The sequence below is a fragment of the Numenius arquata genome, chromosome 10 (assembly GCF_964106895.1).
Source record: "Numenius arquata chromosome 10, bNumArq3.hap1.1, whole genome shotgun sequence".
In the NCBI taxonomy this organism is placed as follows: Eukaryota; Metazoa; Chordata; class Aves; order Charadriiformes; family Scolopacidae; genus Numenius; species Numenius arquata.
In genome coordinates this window covers 29995069-30014591 of record NC_133585.1, presented here as the reverse complement: position 1 = coordinate 30014591, position 19523 = coordinate 29995069, and the positions used below count along the sequence as shown (strand labels likewise).

General features: G+C 49.5%; 1 protein-coding gene across 1 annotated transcript in view; it reads right to left on the bottom strand.

The window, feature by feature from the left end:
• MAML3 (mastermind like transcriptional coactivator 3) overlaps nucleotides 1-19523 on the bottom strand; it is a 250802-nt gene that overhangs the window by 5801 nt on the left and 225478 nt on the right. Inside the window, exon 3 of the mRNA XM_074154732.1 lies at nucleotides 772-1017. Coding sequence (XP_074010833.1) covers nucleotides 772-1017 — 246 coding nt within the window. The remainder of the gene's footprint in view (nucleotides 1-771; nucleotides 1018-19523) is intronic.

Here is a 19523-nt window from a genome sequence, read left to right as displayed (position 1 = left end):
ACCTATCAGAATATTTTCCAGGCAGCATTAGGGGACTGCAGGTTTAAATTTGGGCATGAGCTTACAGGAACTGAGCCGGTGGGACCTTCCAATTACTTTTTCCTGGGTTGCTTTTAAACTACAGCTGAGTTAAACGTGCATAAAACATCACCATTCAGATCGGGTAATTTAACATCCATATTGCAAAGCCTAAGAGCTCCAAGAAGCCAGGTTCCCCACTGCCACTGCGAGAGGTGGTTTTACTGTTCTCCCGCTTCAGCTTCTGGTTCCTCCCTTGGTGCTGCCTCTCCTGTGTGCTAACGTAGTTGCTCGTACTGTTACGTGATAGACAAGTTTAAGGAACCGATCTGGCTAAATACTAAATTTTTTTCTTTGCTAGGTTACTTTTAACCCACGTCAATTCTTTGTCCCAGATCACTGCACGGTTGTACGTAGCTTTTGCCGGTGGAAGACCATAGCCAGAGGCAGGGGAGAGGACAAAGCCTGCTTCTGCCAGAGTAAATGTACCATGAAATACTGGGTTAAGAGCTAACTTTTCCAGTCTCTATAACCCCATGCGACTGTTAAGCCCACCACTGGGAACACAGGTAATATTTGCCAAGCTAATACTAGGACTGAGACAGATGCCTCTTCTTTGATAACACTGCTGAAATGCCATGATAAGAAAGAATTGCCAAATACAGAAGGAAGGGCTGGTGTTGCACTGTCTCCAGGCTCTCGTACTCTCGTACCAGCAGGCACTGCAGTGCCCGAGACAAATGGATACTGTACCTGCTCCGCCAGGATCTGCTGCTGCTGCTGCTGCCTTTGCTCTCTTAGGAACTGCTGTTTCTGCTGCTCTATCACGTGGAGCTGGGCTCTCTGCTCGATCAGCATCTGCTTCATGATGGCTGCTTGAGGCTGGTTTCCCAGGAAGGGACCCCCAGAGCTCGTGCCTGTGACCACGCTGCTGGAGCCCGGTGGGACAGAAGGCTGCATAGGCCCTGTGGTCCTTGACAGTCCCACTTGATGCTGCTCCTGTGCAAAGAGAGAGAGAAGGCCCTGTTACTCAGGGTAAGGGAAATTATGACTCATTAACAAGACACAGTAAGTCTGTGAGTGAAGACTGGAGCTTGAAGAAAGTAAGAGTCCTTGGAAAGATGCTCATGGCTTGTGACCAAGCCATGGGCCATTCCCCACAGGAAGCAGGTGGCAGGTTCTCTTCTCTCCTGGACTTCAAAGCCCCCTCAGGTAAAGCAAGAGCACTTTACAATTTATTAATAAAGTTGTTTACTACGTTTATTTTCATTCAGGGTATGTAACTTCAGAGTCCTGTTTTTCCAAACTTTTCCTCCCTCATCATGGAGACAAGAAATATATTGTCTTTCCATTTCCTTTTCTCCATAACGGCAGTTTCACAGAGTGCCCTGGATTGAGGAGCTGAGGTTTCAGGTCCACACAATGAATAGCGGGAGCTGGCAGCATTAAATCCCCCTATATTGCACCAGAATCTGGGGATTTAACCATCTAATGTGTTTGTTTAAGATTTCCATCCTGCAGTAATGAATCGCAGAATGGTTTGGGTTGGAAGGGACCTTAAAGATCATCGAGTTCCAACCCCCCTGCCATGGCCAGGGACACCTCCCACCAGACCAGGTTGCTCAAAACCCCATCCAGCCTGGTTTTGAACGCTTCCAGGGATGGGGCATCCACAATTTCCCTGGGCAACCTGTTCCAGTGCTTCACCACCCTCACAGTAAAGAACTTCTTCCTGATCTAACCTAAATCTATCCTCTTTCAGTTTAAAACCATTACCCCTCATCCTGTCACTACATTCTCCGATAAAGAGTCCCTCCCCATCTCTCCTATAGGCTCCCTTTAGGTACTGGAAGGGGCTATAAGGTCTCCCCGGAGCCTTCTCTTCTCCAGGCTGAACAACCCCAACTCTCTCAGCCTGTCTTCACAGGACCAAAAGCGTGTAGCTGAAAGGACGCAGGGCACGTGATGCCATGGACACCTTCTCCTAAAACCATCCTGCTTTCTCTTTATGTTTCTAATCCAATTTGCTGCTTTTCAGGGCTGGGAAAAGGCAGCCCATAGAAGGCCAAGGGGGGTAAATCTCAAAACCTCCTCTCCCCGCCGGCCCCCTAGCTGGGGGCTGCGAGGGGGCCGGGGAGCTCTCCGAGCATCCCGGCGTAGGTCCGGGGTTTTACCCAAGCCCCGTGTTCCCCCCGTACTCTGGCTCCCCGGTGCCCGCCGGTGCTGCCCCGGGGAGGCTGCGGCCGCCGGCAGGTGTCGCTGCCCGCCCGCGGCCCGGCGGGGGACCGGCACGGCACGGAGGTCCGTGGGCGGGGGGGACCGGCCTCTCCCCGGGGCCGGCGGGACCCCTCCCAGCGCAGCGAGGGAGCGGGCGTGGGACGGCGGGGAGCGCTCGGGGCGGTGGGGAAGAGATGCTGGGGGGGCTCTGCGGCGGTACCCCGAGCTGCCCCGGTCCCTCGGACCCTCCGGGCGCGTTCAGCAGCGCGGCACCGTGGGGCTCTGCCGCTGCCAGGAGAAACCGAGGTGTACACCAACCCGATGCCTGCCTTCGGCACTGCCTTGCTCAAAAGCAGATGGCCAGCGAGGGCTGAATTAAAAAAAAAAAAAAAAAAAAAAAAAAAATTTGGTTGATTGCAAAGCGGTGTTTCCCCAGTCCTTATTCCGGGTATTCCTTGCTGTAAAAGAGCTCAAGGATTTTCTCTTCTCTCCCACCTACTTTCCACACGATGGTACCCGAGCATCTCGCAGCCCCCCACGCGTGTTGCCCCTGCGACAGGGCAGCACCGCTCCGTGTCCCAGAGGAGGAACCTCAGCTGGGACGTGCCCTGGGCCGCAGCCAGCGTGGGACACCCGGAGCCCCAGAGCCGGCACCCCTCGCCCTGGGGCTGGCTCCGCACGCTCTGCCCTGCCCGGGTACCCCTGACACCCACCGCCGGGCAGCCTGCCCTCACCGTCCCGCACCCAACTCTCCGCACCACAGCCTGGGATGCAGGGGGACCGCCTGGCAAGGGAGAGATGAGTAACCGTGGTTAGCTCAGGCTGGCTTCCCGTAAGACAGAAAAAAAACCGTGCAGGAGTTGCTCGTCAAGGGCAGGACCATCTTTTATCAAAACCACTAGGACATACCAGCTTGTGGTGATGCCAGTGCTCTTCACCTCTGCTGGACTAAGCGAGCCAGAGTAAGCGCTGCAGAGTGCTGCTTCTTTGGAAGGACCAGCCTTAACGTTTGCCCAGTAGAACCTCTTTGTTTTATAGAGGTAGATACTCAGTCAACACCACTGACTTGATGGAAAGGACCTATATCACTTCAGGATCCTTTGTGGAAAGCATTCCAGGGTGAGGTTTAGCTTCATCTGCTTCATGGATGGTTTGAGTTATGCCAATTCCTGGGTGACTGGGAACGTACAGGAAAGTAATCTTACGACACCCACCCCAACCCAGTCAATGAAAGGGTTAAAACCAACGCTTGCGTGTAGCTTGGGAAATTAGGCTCAGCCTTTCTGCATGAAGGTCAGGTTTTCAAGGACCCTTCTGAGGAAATAACAAGAAAATACAATTTGTCCACATCTCTACTTTGCACAGATATTCCCTGAAGGGCTCTCTGCTGAGAGGCAGCTCTCCAATATTTAGCTTCTTTCTCTTTTTAACATCTGCCCTGGTTTGAAAGTTTCCTCCCCGCTCCTCTTTCCTTTTCTCCCCCAGTCCCGTCTCATGCCGCACTTCACAACCTGGTCAAGTGTGGTCCCTGCAGCTCGGTCAGGGCGAGGGCTGGGGCAGCTGCTGGGGCTTCCCCAAGCCGGGGTGAGGGAAACGCACCCACTAATCGTCCCTCAGCTGCTCTTGCACCCAGCGAGTCCTTTCACCCACCCCTTTGCTTTTGGTGGGGGGGGACACAGACACCGGCCGACTCCAGCAGAGCTGAGGGTGAAGGCTTTTTCCTACCACCCCCTGGCCCTCCCCCTACTTCTGATGAAGTCATCAAGCTACAGATTGCATAACCGATGCACAGGACTATCTTGTGTTATACTGGGAGACGGGCCAACTGCTTCCATTTATAGACAAAAGCAACGCCACACTGCCAAATAATGGAGCCTTTGCTGCAGCCACTACGAGGAAAAGAGGGGGAAAAAAAAAAACCCCAGGAGCCAGAGGGCATGCTGTGAAGTGACATCACTCGGAGCTTCCTCCGCGCACAGCTGCCTCTGGGGCTGCAGCCCAAGTCCTCGCTGAATCGCCTTCAAAACAATCCTGTTACAGAACTACCGTCCTGGCCCTCACGCACACACGGGTATGGCTGAGGGACACGTTCACCCCACGGTAACGCCGCAGAAGGCACTCTGTTCTGTATTGGATGACGTTGCAAGTTCATTCCAGAGTTTACAAAGGAAGAAAGCTTTGAAAAGAGCCCCGCCGGCTGCCACGAGCCCCGTGCGCTGTGCAGCAGCTGGAGGAAATATGAAGCTTAGCACAAAGGTGTTACTTCCAGTGTTGTGTGTTTAGTCATTTCAAGGTACAAGAGTTTACCTACTCACACCGAAAATTTCCTGTTTCCAGTTTTAATAACAGGTTTAAAGCCAGGCCTTCTTCATCAAGCCAGAACACCACCCTCCTGCCTGGAATATTTCTTCTCCTTTCCATTTTTTTTGGCCAAAGCTCTTCCCAACCAACGATGAAAGGCCGTGCTGACATCAGCGGGAGCAGCCCTGGGTTACGTGTCCCAAAAACAGGAGCACAGCCCAGGCAAAAGGTCTCTGCAGACAGGAGAACAGTCCCTAGTGCCTGGGAGCAGAGCTCTCTACCAAGAGCACCTCTGCAGCCCAACCTCTGAGGGGACGTTGTACAGCCTTGCCCAATCCTGGCAGTGGCCTGGGGCCACGTGGGCTTCTGGGTGGCTTCAGCTACCCAGCTGACAGGTATCCACACCTACTCTCCTTCCACTGTTCCCTCCGAAGGTCCGGCATGGAGGTGAAACCTGGAAGTGGGCTGAGGAGGTCCACTCACATGGCTGGGAACTGGTGATGAAAAAAGCAATGCTAGGCTCTACACGGCTGCCTCCGGCAAACCATGCCTGCTCTGGGCCCAGACGCAGGCCCACCACAGGAGCCGAGCACAGACTCCAGCAACTCGGGCTAAGTGCAGCACTTACACAGTCACAGAGTTTCAAAACCAAACTAACCCAGGCTTCACGGAGAACACTCTTTGCTCCTGCGCTACCTGCCAGCTCCCTCATCCTCCTGCTGCACCCCAAGCCTTCCTGCCCCTAGACCTTCCTCCCTAGACACTCCTCCTCATTCCCTGCCATCCCTTTCTCCTCCCTGTAGCCTCTGCCCTGTTTTCCTTTCTCCACCAACCGGCACTGCTGCCTCCTCATTCTCCAGACACCCTCCCGGCTGCTCAACGCCTCCGCAGCTGGCAGCGCTGGTACCCAGCAGCCCATGCCCACAGCCTGACTCACTGGGTGACTCAGGCTGCCACCGCGCCAGAGGGATCCCCAGGGATCCACAGCAGCAAGGGGACAACCCAGCTCCTTCCCCCAGGGCTCTGTGCTCGCGTGGGCACGAGCATACAGGGGTGCCCTGTATGGGTGTAGGCACGTGGTCCCCCAAAAGGGTGACAAGGCATCCTGGAACGGGAAACACGTGCTGTATTCTCAGCCTGTCTCTCACCAGCCTGCTTCATCTGGGAAGACGGTACAGTGTGACGTCTGATTTTTTCATCCTGGCTATTTTCAACAACACTCAAAGCCACCACCCGCTACTCACAGGGGCTGCAAACAGCTCTCTCCTGGTAACGGTGGCTCGTGCAGAGTTACACATGCTCCAGTTGGGAACGGGGAAGCTGCAGCTCCCCTGCGATGTCCTCACCGAGGGGCACGCGAAGCCGAGAGGCCAGTTGTAGGAGGGGGGACAGTGCCAAGGTCCCTCGTCTGGGCAGGTTTGTATAGCCGCAGAGCAACTGAACTTTTGTGGGGATCTGGCTGCTTGGTTAACGCCTATAGCAGAGTTGCCCTCTGTTCATAACCTGATCCTTAGTTAAGCTACAGGAGGATAAATCCCTTGTCCTCCCAGTGTATTTCCAGGGATCTACTGGAGTGAGGGGGTCCTCCGCAGGAGTTACGTGGTGATGTGTGTGCATATATGTACAATTATGCACAGTAAACAAAAGTGACTTTAATAAGAGAACAAAGGGGAGTGGAAAAGGTTATTTTCCTCTTTGTCTCAAATCTTATATGCCTCTTCCTTACCAAGCGGTGATTTATTCCTTCTGTACCTCCTCATTCAATCTCCCAACTACAGCTAAAAGCAATCAAATAATTTGCTTTCAGAACAAGCAGAACGACCACCAGCTGATGCCCTGAGAGCTGGGCAGCTGGGTGCGGGTAAGCGCAGGCAGGGACTGGCCAAGCCTGCTCATGGGTCCTCCATGCATGGCCTGATGACCAGAGCCCTCGGACATGGTGAGGCACCTCTGCTCCTGCTGAAGGCCAGGGGGGCAAAGCAGAACCCCAGGGAAAAGGGGGCTGATCCAGGCAACTGCTGGCAGAAATCGACAGAGGATGAGTATTCCACATCTGGGAACAAAACCCTTCCCAGAAAGCCGAGGGAAGCAGAGACTTGAAAGCAGGGTTTTAACGTGCAAAACGGACAATCAGACATGAGCTCGCTGTGCTGTTCCGTGGTATGTGAACTAATGCAATCCTTGAATATACAAAGAGCGGAAGAGCAAATAGAAGCCAGGAGGTGGCTTATCCTGCATACTGCATTAGAAGAACGATACTAGAAAAATGTATACAATCAGACGTCTGCAATTTAGACTCAGAGCAGAAAAAGAAGACACAAAAATGATTTGAGGGAGAAAGTGCCTGCCAGTGAGTGACTTAAGAGCTCAATCCATTTAGCTCACCACAAAGAAAACTGAGAGATGCTTTGACCATGGTGTATAAAAATACCTTCAGGAGGGAAGAAATCCTTTAAAGAGTTCTTTTATCCAGTGAAGAAGGCAAAACCAGATACAAGGGCTGGAAGCTGAAGACAGATTCAAATCAGAAAGAAGAATCAGATTTTTACACTATGATTTCACTACCCATCAGAAATGGCAGATCTCCGCATTTTGATGTCTTCAAGGATGACAGCCTTTCCGGATAAACACAACTTAGCGGTGTGATTGAATGGCCTGTGATGTACAAGACAGAACAGCATCGTCTGCCCCGTAGCTCTGCACAGCTCTGAGCTGCTGCGCCCCGGCACCCGCAGAGGCAACCAGCCCTCCTGCACCGGGCTGGAGCAGGCACCACTCCTTTAGCGTGGGGCTCTTAGGTACTGCATGCCTGCGTGTGTATTTTTTAAAATATATATTATATATATATGTTAAAAAGCGGGTCTCCAACCTATTACTGGGACCAAAAGTATGACTCCATTTCCACATACCGTGTCACAGCAAAACATCATCTCTACCCGGTGTTTTCAGAGCAGCCTGGAAGCACGTTCCTATATTCCCCTAGAAATATTTCTATTAAATTCCTTGTAATGTTGTTCCTTATTGTGTCTGGCAGGGATCTTAATCCCTCCCCCTAAATCAGGCTGCCCAAAGGAAAGCCACCTTTCGCAGAATGGTATCTGACAGACTAAGGGAATTACAAATCCATTAATTCCAGACTTGTGGTTTTTTGCCCCAAAAGAGCCAGTATGCAGGATGAAGGGATGGAATATGCCGGTTTACAACTCCAGCTCTGGCAGCAGGCTCTGCAGAGCAGATTGCTTCACCTATTTCCTCCCTCTGTCATCCAGGCTCAGGGAGGGGCTACAAACCTCTCCTTGCTCCCCGGGCCCCCGGTTGCCATGGTCTTTCATACAGTATCTGAGCCAACAAGATCCCTCTGACGTTTGACACCAGACCTCTGCATGCAGCCAATTTGTTTTCCTTTCACCTCCCTTCGCCTGCATCTCTCCTCCCCGTGTTTTCCATACAGTTTATTCTTTGAACGGAACAAACAGGGTCTGTCAGACTATTACTTCTGTGTATTTTTGTTTGTTCATCAGAGTGACTAATTTCTTCATGTCTGGTGACCAAGTAGATAACAAAGGGTTCTAAATACCTTTTCCTAATACCATTTAAGAGCTAAAGACTGCCAGAAGTTCATCTCAAAGACTGCAAGGCAGAAGGAGTGGTCGTTTTAGGGGATGGCACCAGAAGCCCTGCCTCCCCACGCACCCACTTCTGCTTCAGCACAGTGGTTTGACCCCACAAATCCCGAGCAGTGCTGCTGGGATTCAGAAACGCAGCATTTCAACAGAACGGTATTGAACTTCGACCAGCGTAATTTAAAAAGGCTTTTTTTTTTTTTTTTTAATACAAGTAACAACTCTGGCATTTTCTGGCCTCCCCCAAGAAAGAAACCTATGCATGGGAAATCACTCCTGCTTTTCAGTTTTGTTTATCCTCAGTTTCACCAGCTAGTTCCAAGGTACAGAGCGTAACGATATAATGGTTGGGTTTGTGCGCTGTGGAAGAACTGCTCATTTATCTCAAATAACTAGTTTCCTTGTAATTGCAATTTTTTATTGGTCTTATTATTTTTAGGAGAAAAAAGCTGGATCAGCTCAAATTAAACCCAAAATAGCCTCTTACAGACATCTCTTAAAAAAAGGGAGAAATAAGAATACACATATAAAAATACTTGTGAAGTGTAAAAATAAGATGAGCTCTTCTCATTTGCTTTAACGAGTTACAAGTCCTGGCTCAAGCAGAGCCTCTTGCAAGGCTACAGTTACCACCTACTACCTGCTCGGTCACCTATGGGATGTGAACCTTGCAGTCCTGGGCAAGTCCCCGTGGATATGCCCACACATGCTGTGTGTGGCCATGGCTAGTGACTGTGCTACCAGCTGGCCCGGAGGCGCAGAGCCAGCACAGAGCCCTTGCCACTCCGACAGGTCTGGGAGGCAGCCAGGGCTGCTTCTGATCATAGAATCGTAGAATGGTTTGGGTTGGAAGGGACCTTAAAGATCATCGAGTTCCAACCCCCCTGCCATGGCCAGGGACACCTCCCACCAGACCAGGTTGCTCAAAACCCCATCCAGCCTGGCCTTAAACACTTCCAGGGATGGGGCATCCACAGCTTCCCTGGGCAACCTCTGCCAGCGCCTCACCACCCTCACAGGAAAGAATTTCTTCCTAGTATCTAATCTAAATCTCCCCTCTTCCAATTTAAAACCATGACCCCTTGTCCTGTCACTACACTTCCTGACAAAGAGGCCCTCTCCGGCTCTCCCGTAGGCTCCCTTCAGATATTGGAAGGCTGCTATGAGGTCTCCCTGGAGCCTTCTCTTCTCCAGGCTGAACAACCCCAGCTCTCTCAGCCTGTCTTCATAGGGGAGGTGCTCCATCCCTCTGATCATCTTCGTGGCCCTCCGCTGGACCCGTTCCAACAGGTCCATGTCCTTTCTATGTTGAGGACTCCAAGAGCTGGACACAGTACTCCAGATGGGGTCTCATGAGCACAGAGTAGAGGGGCAGAATCACCTCCTGTGACCTGCTGGCCACACTTCTCTTGATGCAGCCCAGCCTTGATGCAGCGCACTGCTGGCTGTGATGAACAACAGCTCATGATGATGCTCCCACCTAGCCCCTGCGCCGGGAAGGAATCCTCCTGCTCTGCAATCTCACCTGCTCTTGAGCCATTTTGCACCACTGAAACGGTATTTTACATCATTTTCTTGCAGGAGTGAACTAATGGGGTTAATCAAGCCATTAATTTGACCGGCAGAGGGACGGGCTGTGCAGACAAGTTTCTGTGAGGCAAGCCCAGGTGCGGTTTTACAGCGCATCGGTTACTCAGAGATTACTCCCACCTACGGCTCCCACCCTGCAGGGGTTCAGAGCAGCCCTCCTTTCCCTGAAGAGCAGCCACCGGGCATTAGTATCCTGGGGCAAGAGGTGTGAGGGGCTGACGTGCCACAAAGCCAACCCCTGGGTGGCCTCTTGGCCACCGTCTCTGCAGCCGTGCTTGCCATTGCCTGCCCGCAGCCACAGCACCCGTCGCTGAGCTCCGGCCCCTGAGCTGGGCTGGCAGCAGGGAGGGAAGGAGGGCGAGGATGTGAAGAAACACCAAGTGCCCAACCTTATATTTTATGCCTATTATGAAGGCTGTAATTACTCCCCTCCAGGACTGCTTGTGTGAGGCCGTGCCATCGCGGCGTCTCACAGCGTGCCCTTCCACTCGGAAAGCGAGCAGCAACCTTTGGGGAGCAAAAGGCAGGGGGGGAGGTAAGGGGGGGGCAGAGAGTTGAGAAGAGCCAACCCACACAACAGCTTTTCCACATCCTGTCCCTGCTGCCGTCTACCACAGGCACAGCCGAGGACTTTCAAAGGTACAAATCAGGTCGCTCCAGAGGAGCTGTGACCGCCCTCTCGCTGCCAGCTCGGCCCCGTTTTGTCAAATTCCCCGGGGCTTCGGAAGCTGGACCGGGAGCAGAGCGGAGCTCAGGGAGGCGGCTGAACCCTGAAGCCAGTGCCCAACGGAAATCCTCCTGCTAAAGGTTTTAGCTTTAATCAATGCCCCATTCGAGTCCATCCTGGAGCAGGAGGGAGGAAAGCTAATGCGAAGCGTAAGGGTAATCATGGCTAGAGAGCTCCCGGGAAGGGGGAGAGAGAACAAAAATGGAAGATGAAAGCAGGCAAATGGTTTAAACAAACAGTTGCACGGGGCCAATGAAAAGGGGGAACGGAGGGAAAATGACACAATAAAAATAAATGCTATAAGAGAAAGGAAAGCTTCTAGCACACACGGGGAACCATGTGGGGCCTGGAAAAAGCCAAAGTCTGAGGAAAAGATGCTCTAATGGAGCTCTCTAGCAGCAAATACTAACCCATTACCAGGCAGCCCCTTTCCTTCTAATGGCCCGAGCCTGTACCACATTATCACCTTGTACCCCATGGAGCTCGCCGGTTGTTGAGGTATTTCACGGAGCCTGGCTCTAGCTCACGCCTGGCAGAAGCTGCCTGAAGTCTCCTGTGGACAACTGCAGAGTTTGGGGTTTTTTCAACTCTAGGTGAAATTTTGTTAAATTTCCCCTTGGTTGTTTTGTTTGAGCATAAACAAAAGGTATTTTTCACACTTAAGGGTGTTTTTCAGATTCTTTTCTCCGTGCTGTGAAAAATGAAATCCCTTTCATTTTTAGAAATCCAGACTTGGCACTTGTGTTGCTCCTCAGCAAGCAGCGTGTAATTTGCCAAGCCTGAAAGAATCCTGGCTGAGAAATAAACACAGTGGGCCATATGCTCTCCTTCCCATACGCAGAAGGCACCTTACCTCAAAGATTGCGAAGAGGCTGCAATTGCCCCATGTCATTTCTTCTGCCAAGGCACAAGAAAAAAAAAATCCACAGAAAAATTTAGACCAAAGGTTTGCGGCTCTCCACAAAGTAGCCCTCTATCTCCATGCCTCCCCTGCACTGTCACTGACTTTCGCTGGCTTCTGGGTTGGCAGAAATGTGCTGAGGGGTCAGGGAGCGCATATGCCGTGTCCCCGGTGCTCACAGTAAAGCTGCGTTATCTTTAGCGGTATTTCCTGGCACAACCTACTCTGCCAGTGAACGATCCGCAGAGCACAACTGTTCCTTTAATACTCCTCTTTTCTAGCTCATTCACATCGTGCCCTCATGGGAGGAAGATCACACACCAGAAGGACTCAGGTGAAGTGAGGACTTCTTTCTGCTCCATGCCCGTAAGAAACACAGAGGGAGAGCATCCCACATATGTGCACTACCTCAGTTTTCTGGTGGGCTCTGGCAGATGATGAGTGTGACTCATAAAAACACCAAAGCAGACTCGTGGTGCTTATGAGGAATGGTCAACTGTACAAATTCATGCATAAATTCCATGATATTCCCCTCTCTGACACCAACTTCAGAGTAGGAATAACTCCCTTGTCTTTGGTTGCAGATGATTGTCTGTGCAGCCTCTCTGCAGGTGGTATTTCAGTGTAAAACTGAGAGCCAAATGTTTCCAAAAGGTAGCCGGCAAGACCAAGGGAAGGGTCTTCCACTGCAGCTGCCCAGCAAAACCACATTATCTTTGCTGTGGCTTCGACTAACTAGCTGCTGATAAACTGAGCTGGCTGGGACAGCACACCAGGTCTATGATTTCACAAGCTTGTTCTTTTAACAGCCTTGAACCCAGGCTACCCTGATCACCTAGTTCCAGTGCTTGAAACTCTTTTGATTTTTCTTCCACCTTGGACATGGTCTTTGTGTTTCCATTAGCCACCTGGCCTTTCTTTTGACATTCAATCTTATTAGCTCCAGTGAAAACTGAGACAAGGTGTTCTCATTTGGGCTATTCCTAGGTTGTCTTTAACCTTGATGTGCTCTTCACTGCATGGTTCCTCCCTTCTCTCTGAGGTCCCCTTTATTTATATGGCTTAGGAAAACTCCACTATTGAATTAATCTCTTTTGCAAGGCCTAACTCAGCTCGGCTTTTGGCAGTGCTGACGTTATCCCTAGACTTCCAGGCCTCTAAGGTATAGCTTCCTTTGCTGATCAAGTCCTTATTCATGCCATCTGAGATCTGAGGCTTTCTGGATATCCTTGATACCTCTTCTGAGACAATTACTTATCTCTTAAGCTTTAAACTTCCTTTTTTTCCCCCTCTTTTACTTCCTCCACACCATGAATGCTTTTTTTCCTCTTTCTATCCTGCCATCTTCCTAATGCATACTCACGTTCACCAGCTTAACCAGCCCTCACGGCTTCAATCCCAGCTGCCTTTTTGCAGAGCTCTGCCTCCCTCCTCAAGCCCTGCCTTCTCCTGCCTTGGCTGGAGACAGGTCTTTGTACAGGATTGTCTTGATCTCTCCCATGAGAGACTTAACAAAGCAAGACATGACCTCCCTCTCCCCCAACTTGCTTTCCTTCACATCCTGCCCAGCTCTCCCCTCCTGGTCACAGAGGCGGTGGCCTCATCAGTGGTCAGGCCCTTCTGCTCGTCCTGTCTTCTCACCTCTCTTGCCCTCATCTCCCTCCTTCTTCTCTATATCTTTTTCTCCTCTCGCTCCTTCCCCTCGCAGCACAAGCATGCTTTATCTTCATGCTTTAAAAAAAAAAAAAATAAAATCCAAACCACCCTTGACTCCAAGTGACTCTCCAGCTCTCACCCTATCTCTCATCTCACTGTCATCTCTAAGCTTATTGAGTGTACTGCCTATGATTTATATGGTTTAGACTGAATTTAGTCTCCATCTCCAACACAGATTCTTTTCCAAACAGGCTTTCACTTCTCGCCTGTCACAGAAACCAGTGTCACAGAGTCTCTAATGTCCTTTGTCTGGCTGCAGCTCTGCACTATCATGCCAGGCTTGCTGCCATAGCCTGCCAGCTCCTTCCGGCACTGCTGACTGTGCTCCACTGGAAATCTGGTCCTGCTTTCCCAGTGCTCCTACTTGACTCCAACACCTTCAGCTGCTTACTTGGTGTTGCTCGGACTAGCTCGTCACTACTCACCCTCCCACCTACCGCCGTTCTGTGGGTCTGCCTCCTCATCTCCTTTCCCTCTTACTCCTATCTCTGAGCGAGCTCACTCTCTGTACACATTCAAAGACCTTCTCTACACTAGCAACTCACAGACCTACCTCTCTGTCCCCAGCCAGTTCCCGTCTGTTCCAACTAAATTCATGCCCTGCCTCTGGGATCATCTTGTGGATATCTGTCAGCTCAAGCTCAAAGGAGGCTCTCATCCTACTCCCCAGGTCTCCTCTCCTTCCTGTTTCTTCAGTCTCCGTGGACAACACCATCACTTGCCTGTCACTCAGCCCACAACCTGGTTGTCGTCTTTGTCTCAGCCCTCCCTGCGGAGTCCCACAGCCAGGCTCTCATTGCCTTGCACCCTGACGGTTGCAATCTCACCCTGCTTGCAGACAGCTAGAGTGCTGCTGCCCAGGTCATTTTCTTTGCCTGTCATCTTGGCTGTGCCACCTCTCTCTTTGCAACCTGCTCTTGACTTCCCCTCCTTTTGAGTTTCAGCCCTCTCCCTTGCTCTCAAATCCAGCTGCAGCATATGCCACCTCATGCGTCACCTCTCATTAACTGCTGAGACTTTCCGTCACACCATCCTGACCCACTCTTTTCCACGTTACATTTTAGCTAGAAGTGCCTTCACGCTTTCCTCCCTGCTGGATTTCATTTTTTGTGAGGAGATTCTCAAAATCATACAAATCTGACCCTAAACTCTGCCCCCAGTATAGTTACATTTGTAGAAGTTTGTAGAAATTCCTGTCTCCGTGATGTCCAGCTGTCTCTTCTGTTTCCTTGTACTCCCTGGTGTGTTTGTCTCCCTGTGTTATCTCTTATCTTACACTTAGGTTGGAAGTATTTGGGGGGAAGGAAGTATATTTACATCCTGCATCAGCAGGGAGCCTAGCACAATGGGACTCCTAAACGGTTGATTACGACTCAGAGGTGCTACCCACCGTAGCACCAGAAGTAACAAATACAACTTAAATATGCGTACAGCTAAATATGCTATTTTATATTCTGTAGATGCGAGAACACCGACATTTCAATATGCCCTTGCTCCACTTCTTCTTTTAAAGGACACAATCTTAGGATGAGCTATCGTATGCTGAAAAAGCCAGGAAATGCTAAGTTACAGTTCCCACAGCAATTGTAACTCAGCCTCGTACGGTAAGGCACAAAGGTTATCACCATATACAATAACGGAGGATGCTGAACACATGCAAAGTGACCAAATTACTGTCATGGCAGATAACCAGGTCTTTGAACTTCTGTGCAGGTAAAATCTTAGACATTTACCGGGCTTTTAGCATTTATTTCTAGAAATCTGAAGTCCAACACCCTATAAATAAAAGTCAAAATTATGTGTATAGCAAGTAACTGGTCCCAGCAGTAGCTTGTAGCCCTCTTTGCAGAAACACAGCTAATGGCAACAAGAAATATTTCCATTACTTTATGAGTTCTGGTAGCTGTCAACTGAGAGAGGGATCTGCCGATCAGAGAAATCTGGGAAGACATCAGTGTGTCAGAACAAGTGAAAAGACTTGACACAGAGGGCACATTTTTGTTGAGCAATTTGCATTAGCACTTCTGGACAAATTCTACATTTCACATGCAATTCACAAACCAACAGCAGCACTGCTAATTGGTGCAGTTGCCACTCAACTGCGGTGCCTCGTTTGAGCTATCACTAACGCGAATGAAGACTACAGACTTTTTTTTGAAAAAATGCAGCAATTATTTTGCAGGCTTTGAGTTGGGTTCCCCCTGCCCCCACTTTCATCCTTATAATTTCATTATCTCAGTAACTTAAAAGGGACCTGGAATAGAAAAATGCAAGCCTCAGAAAAGTCCTGTCGAAGTTATTAAGAAAAAAAAGTATGTTTGTGAGGAATGATGCCCTTCATTAATATAACTGTTAGCCCCACCATCACCGTGAATTTGACCGTGTCCCAGAATGCCAATGCAAAGCTACATATTGATCTGAAAAAAGTAACAGTGAATGGTAGAGTACTGGTGACTCTGAAAATCCCATCCACCAAACCAAGGCTGTGCTCCCCACGTCTCTAAAATGCTGAAGGGATGACAGAATCTTTCTGCTTCCTCTTAGGTGGTATTAGAAATTATTTAACTGAAAGCAGGGCAGATCTCTCATCCATCAATCTTTATCCTTTGTAAAATCAAGTCTCCTGAGATAAGGAAAGAGCTCCCATACTGCAGCTTTCTATTACCGCTGCTCAAAATGCTCAGGCAGCTGCGGCTCAGCTGAAGGAAGGTTTGGCTGACGCCTTTTCATAAGTTGGATAGCTATTTTTAGGCCATATTTCCTTTAAGGCCCCTCAGTACAAAATCCAAAGGACCTAATGGGATTGGCAGGTGCAGAGATTATTGGTGACCTCCCCTAACCCAGCATTCACATTTCCTTACTACATTTTTTTCATAATGTACAGTGAAAAAGTGGACACCCTACAATTAAAGATCTTCCTAGCCAGCCTCGATACCCTTTATATTCAAATGCTCAATGAGAAACCAATGTGCAATAGTGAAACATGGAACAGCACAAAACCATACAGATGCACCTAGATCTAAAGAAATCTAAATCTGAAGAACTTGATTTTAATGGAGTATTGTGGTTGCCTGTCTACAGATGAATAGGAATCTGTAACGTACGTTCATTCCGACCCTGATCTTTCTGCAGCTGCAAGAATCCCATTCCCTTTTCTTGCTTCCCTTGAGATCTCTTTGACCCTATCCTAGTAAGGATCCAACCTCACTGTTGTAGAAGTCACTAGCAAAGGCCATACCTTATCCACAGCTCCCAGCTGTGCTCTCCTCGGAAAGAACAAGAGAAACTACAGTTAAGCTCGTGTAACTCCCAATTCTGATCACGGGTGGGTCTGAATCCTGGACACGGATGTCATTTCATTTTCTGCAGTGAAACACAAACCAGACTGTTGGGCAAACCCCTGTACACCATCTTTGTGGTGTAAATAACAGCTTGGGTTTCCTTCTGCCACACCCTGGGTTATAGGCACAGATGTCACATTTCAGTGACTAAATCCTGATTTGCAGACCAAATTAAAATTTTGAGTATGGCTGCACAGTCTTCATGGAAATTGGTACTATGTACTGCCCCTGCTCCCCAGGCTGATTCGGTGGTGTTCAGGCAAGCAGGGGCTGGCTGGGAGCTCTGTGTGTGCCCTGTCCCAAACACAGGGCACCCAACACCACCCCTGCAGGGCTGCTCCAGAGAACACTTCAGCCCAGCGGGCCTCTCCTCTCCCAGCCCCACTCCAAGCATCCCTGGCAAGGAATGAAAACAGAGAGTCCCTGAAATCCCCAGTGATACAGGTTGCCTCCTTCCTTCCAGCTACTTTATCCTCTGCCTGTATTAAAAAGGCTTTGTGCAGAGAGCTGATACCTCAAACCTTTCACAAAGAAAGGCAAATGGTCCATCTGTGAAACCAACAGGCTGTACTTCCCAATGGTAGAGCAGGGCTCCAATTTACCAACACATGGTGTGGCCGTCAGCTGTGATTCTACAAAAACCGCAGAAGATATCTTTGGACCTCTTAATATCTTATTTCTGACATATGGAGGGACTGGGGAGCTTGCAGCTTCCCACCTGCTTAAATATAATTCACTACAAAACATCAAACAGATGCATTCAGCCCTTTGTAGACATATCATTACCTTATGTGTTCATGTAATACACATCTGTAGCATATTGGCAGTACACCTAGTTAATGTGTGGGAGACTCCTAGGTTCAAAGCCTCCAGTGTTTCTTTTGTTCTCTAATGAATCCTTCTTTTGTTTAGCTCCCCCTCCCCTTAGGTTGTAGCTGTAACTCTGTCATTAGCATCTTCAAAATCTTTTCCTCCAAAACTACCTACAACACTGCAATACGCTGGGAACACACTAGGAAGTGCCTAAATGAATCATGATTCTTACTTGAGACAGGTTTAACAGGTCTGGGTCACTGTTTTCAGCGGCACTGTTGCTTAGTTAGCAAACTCAATAATCAAATACTCCCCTAAAGACCAGGTGAGGCGAGATTCCCATGCCATATTCCAGCTGGTGAGCTGGGTTCATAATGTTTCAAATGAAAGACGCATTCACGACTTCTAGGAGTGTCACAATTTTTGTGAGTCTCCGCAGACCCACGTCTGCTTCTCAGTGTCCAAAAATCAAAGCACTCGGGCACCTCCACGGCAGCCGGCTGAAAATGCTGAGCTGTATCCTTTGCGTGGAAACATCTTGTTGAATTTTCACTGGACTTCAACCTAATGACCCCAAACCTGATTTTCTAGATATTATGCATGAAAACACACATGTAACACTCATATATCATCTGCAACAGACTGGCAGCCGTGGTGTCCACCGGATTCACTGTCCCTCCCAGTACTGGCATCTTCCTATGCTTCAGCAAAAAGGGACCAGCTACCAACAAGTTCTGGGAAACAGGCAGCAGAAGATGCTGATAAGGAAACGTTATCACAGATAGGTACGGGGACTGAAAGACTTTACCCATGTTCCAATGGCCATTTGTCTGTGAATGAAATGCTGCGGGGGGGGTTGCCAAGCTAATATTCACTGAGTTACTGCGCTTTCAGTGGGCTGACTCCAGCTCTTTCCAAAGTTGTCAGACCTCTTCGCCAAGACAGCTTAGGGACTGCCAGAGGTGGCCGGCGGTCAGGGTGTGATCTGGGGACCATTCTCTGGGAGAAACCCGGCGGCAAGGCGGGTAGGACACATCACTGGCAGAAGCGCCAGGACTGCGGAGTGCAGTGCTGCTTACACCTCTCAGACATCTCCGGCAACTTAACTGCACTTAACTCTGGAACTCATGCTTCCACATACCTCGTCTGAATAACTGTGCACCCTAGAAAGACAGTTCAGCTTTGAGATTCTTAGCCAGCACGGTGATAGGTACCTAATTTTGTCAGACAACTCCAAATTGTAACAGAGTCGGCAGATTTCAGCGTTCAGTTTGTCACTGCAAAAAAAAAATCAGCTCCTTAACAAGCACAATACATTAGCAACGTGTATTGTTGCCCTATACTCATCAATTAGCATTATTCTCTTTATTTAACTGTAAGTGGCATGTTTTCCATGCTGGCTTCCTTCCAAAATCATCTGTTACTCTGAGCTGAGGTAGTAGCATGTGTTTTCACTGCTTATGATGAGACATTTCTCTCTTAAAAAGCATAAACACAGCACCACCTGAAGAACGGTGCCCAGGAAAAAGACAACCATAAATAAAACCCATTCTTCCTCTGCCTGACTTGTCAGAAACAATCCTGCAGCAAACTCCAGCTCCTTTGGCTAGCCACTAGAACCAGCAAAGATACGAGCCAAGGCAGAACCCCAAGCCTTCAAAAACTGCTGGAAGAGGTGGTACGGGGAACTCCCGGAGTGTCCCTGCCTTCCTGACGTTCCTCCTCACAGCAGAGCGGGAACCTCTGTCCCGTAGCTCTCCGCAGCGACTGTAAGTGCAGTGACAGCCTTAGTTCAAGCCCACCTTGGTAGCAACCTCCCTTCTGAAAACCAAAGAGCAAGGTCACGCAGATCCACAGCCAAGAGGAAGGCCTGCTGCATCTCCACAGGTGCTGGGCATGGACACATCTGCTTACAAGAGGAAACGACGAAAGCAAAGTATACAACCTGAAAGACTAATTAGCTTTTTCCCTCCCCTCAAAACATTTTCTTATGGCTTAAAAATACATCCTATCTCTTATGTGAAATGAAGAGGAGCGCACTGACTGTTAACAGCCACAGCATAATAAAATCACCCCTAAAAATTCAGGAAGCAAAGATACTCCTGTTCCCAAGCTTGCACTCAGAAGAATCCCTCCAAGTGTGCTGGCACTAGGAAGAGAAACCAGGCATTGCTGTGTGTCTCATTTACATGTTTTTACTGTCCCTTTCCCTCTCTAATTTTAGACTGCTTCAAAATTAATTTTCCCTTATTTCTTAACGGCTGTGGCCATGTCAA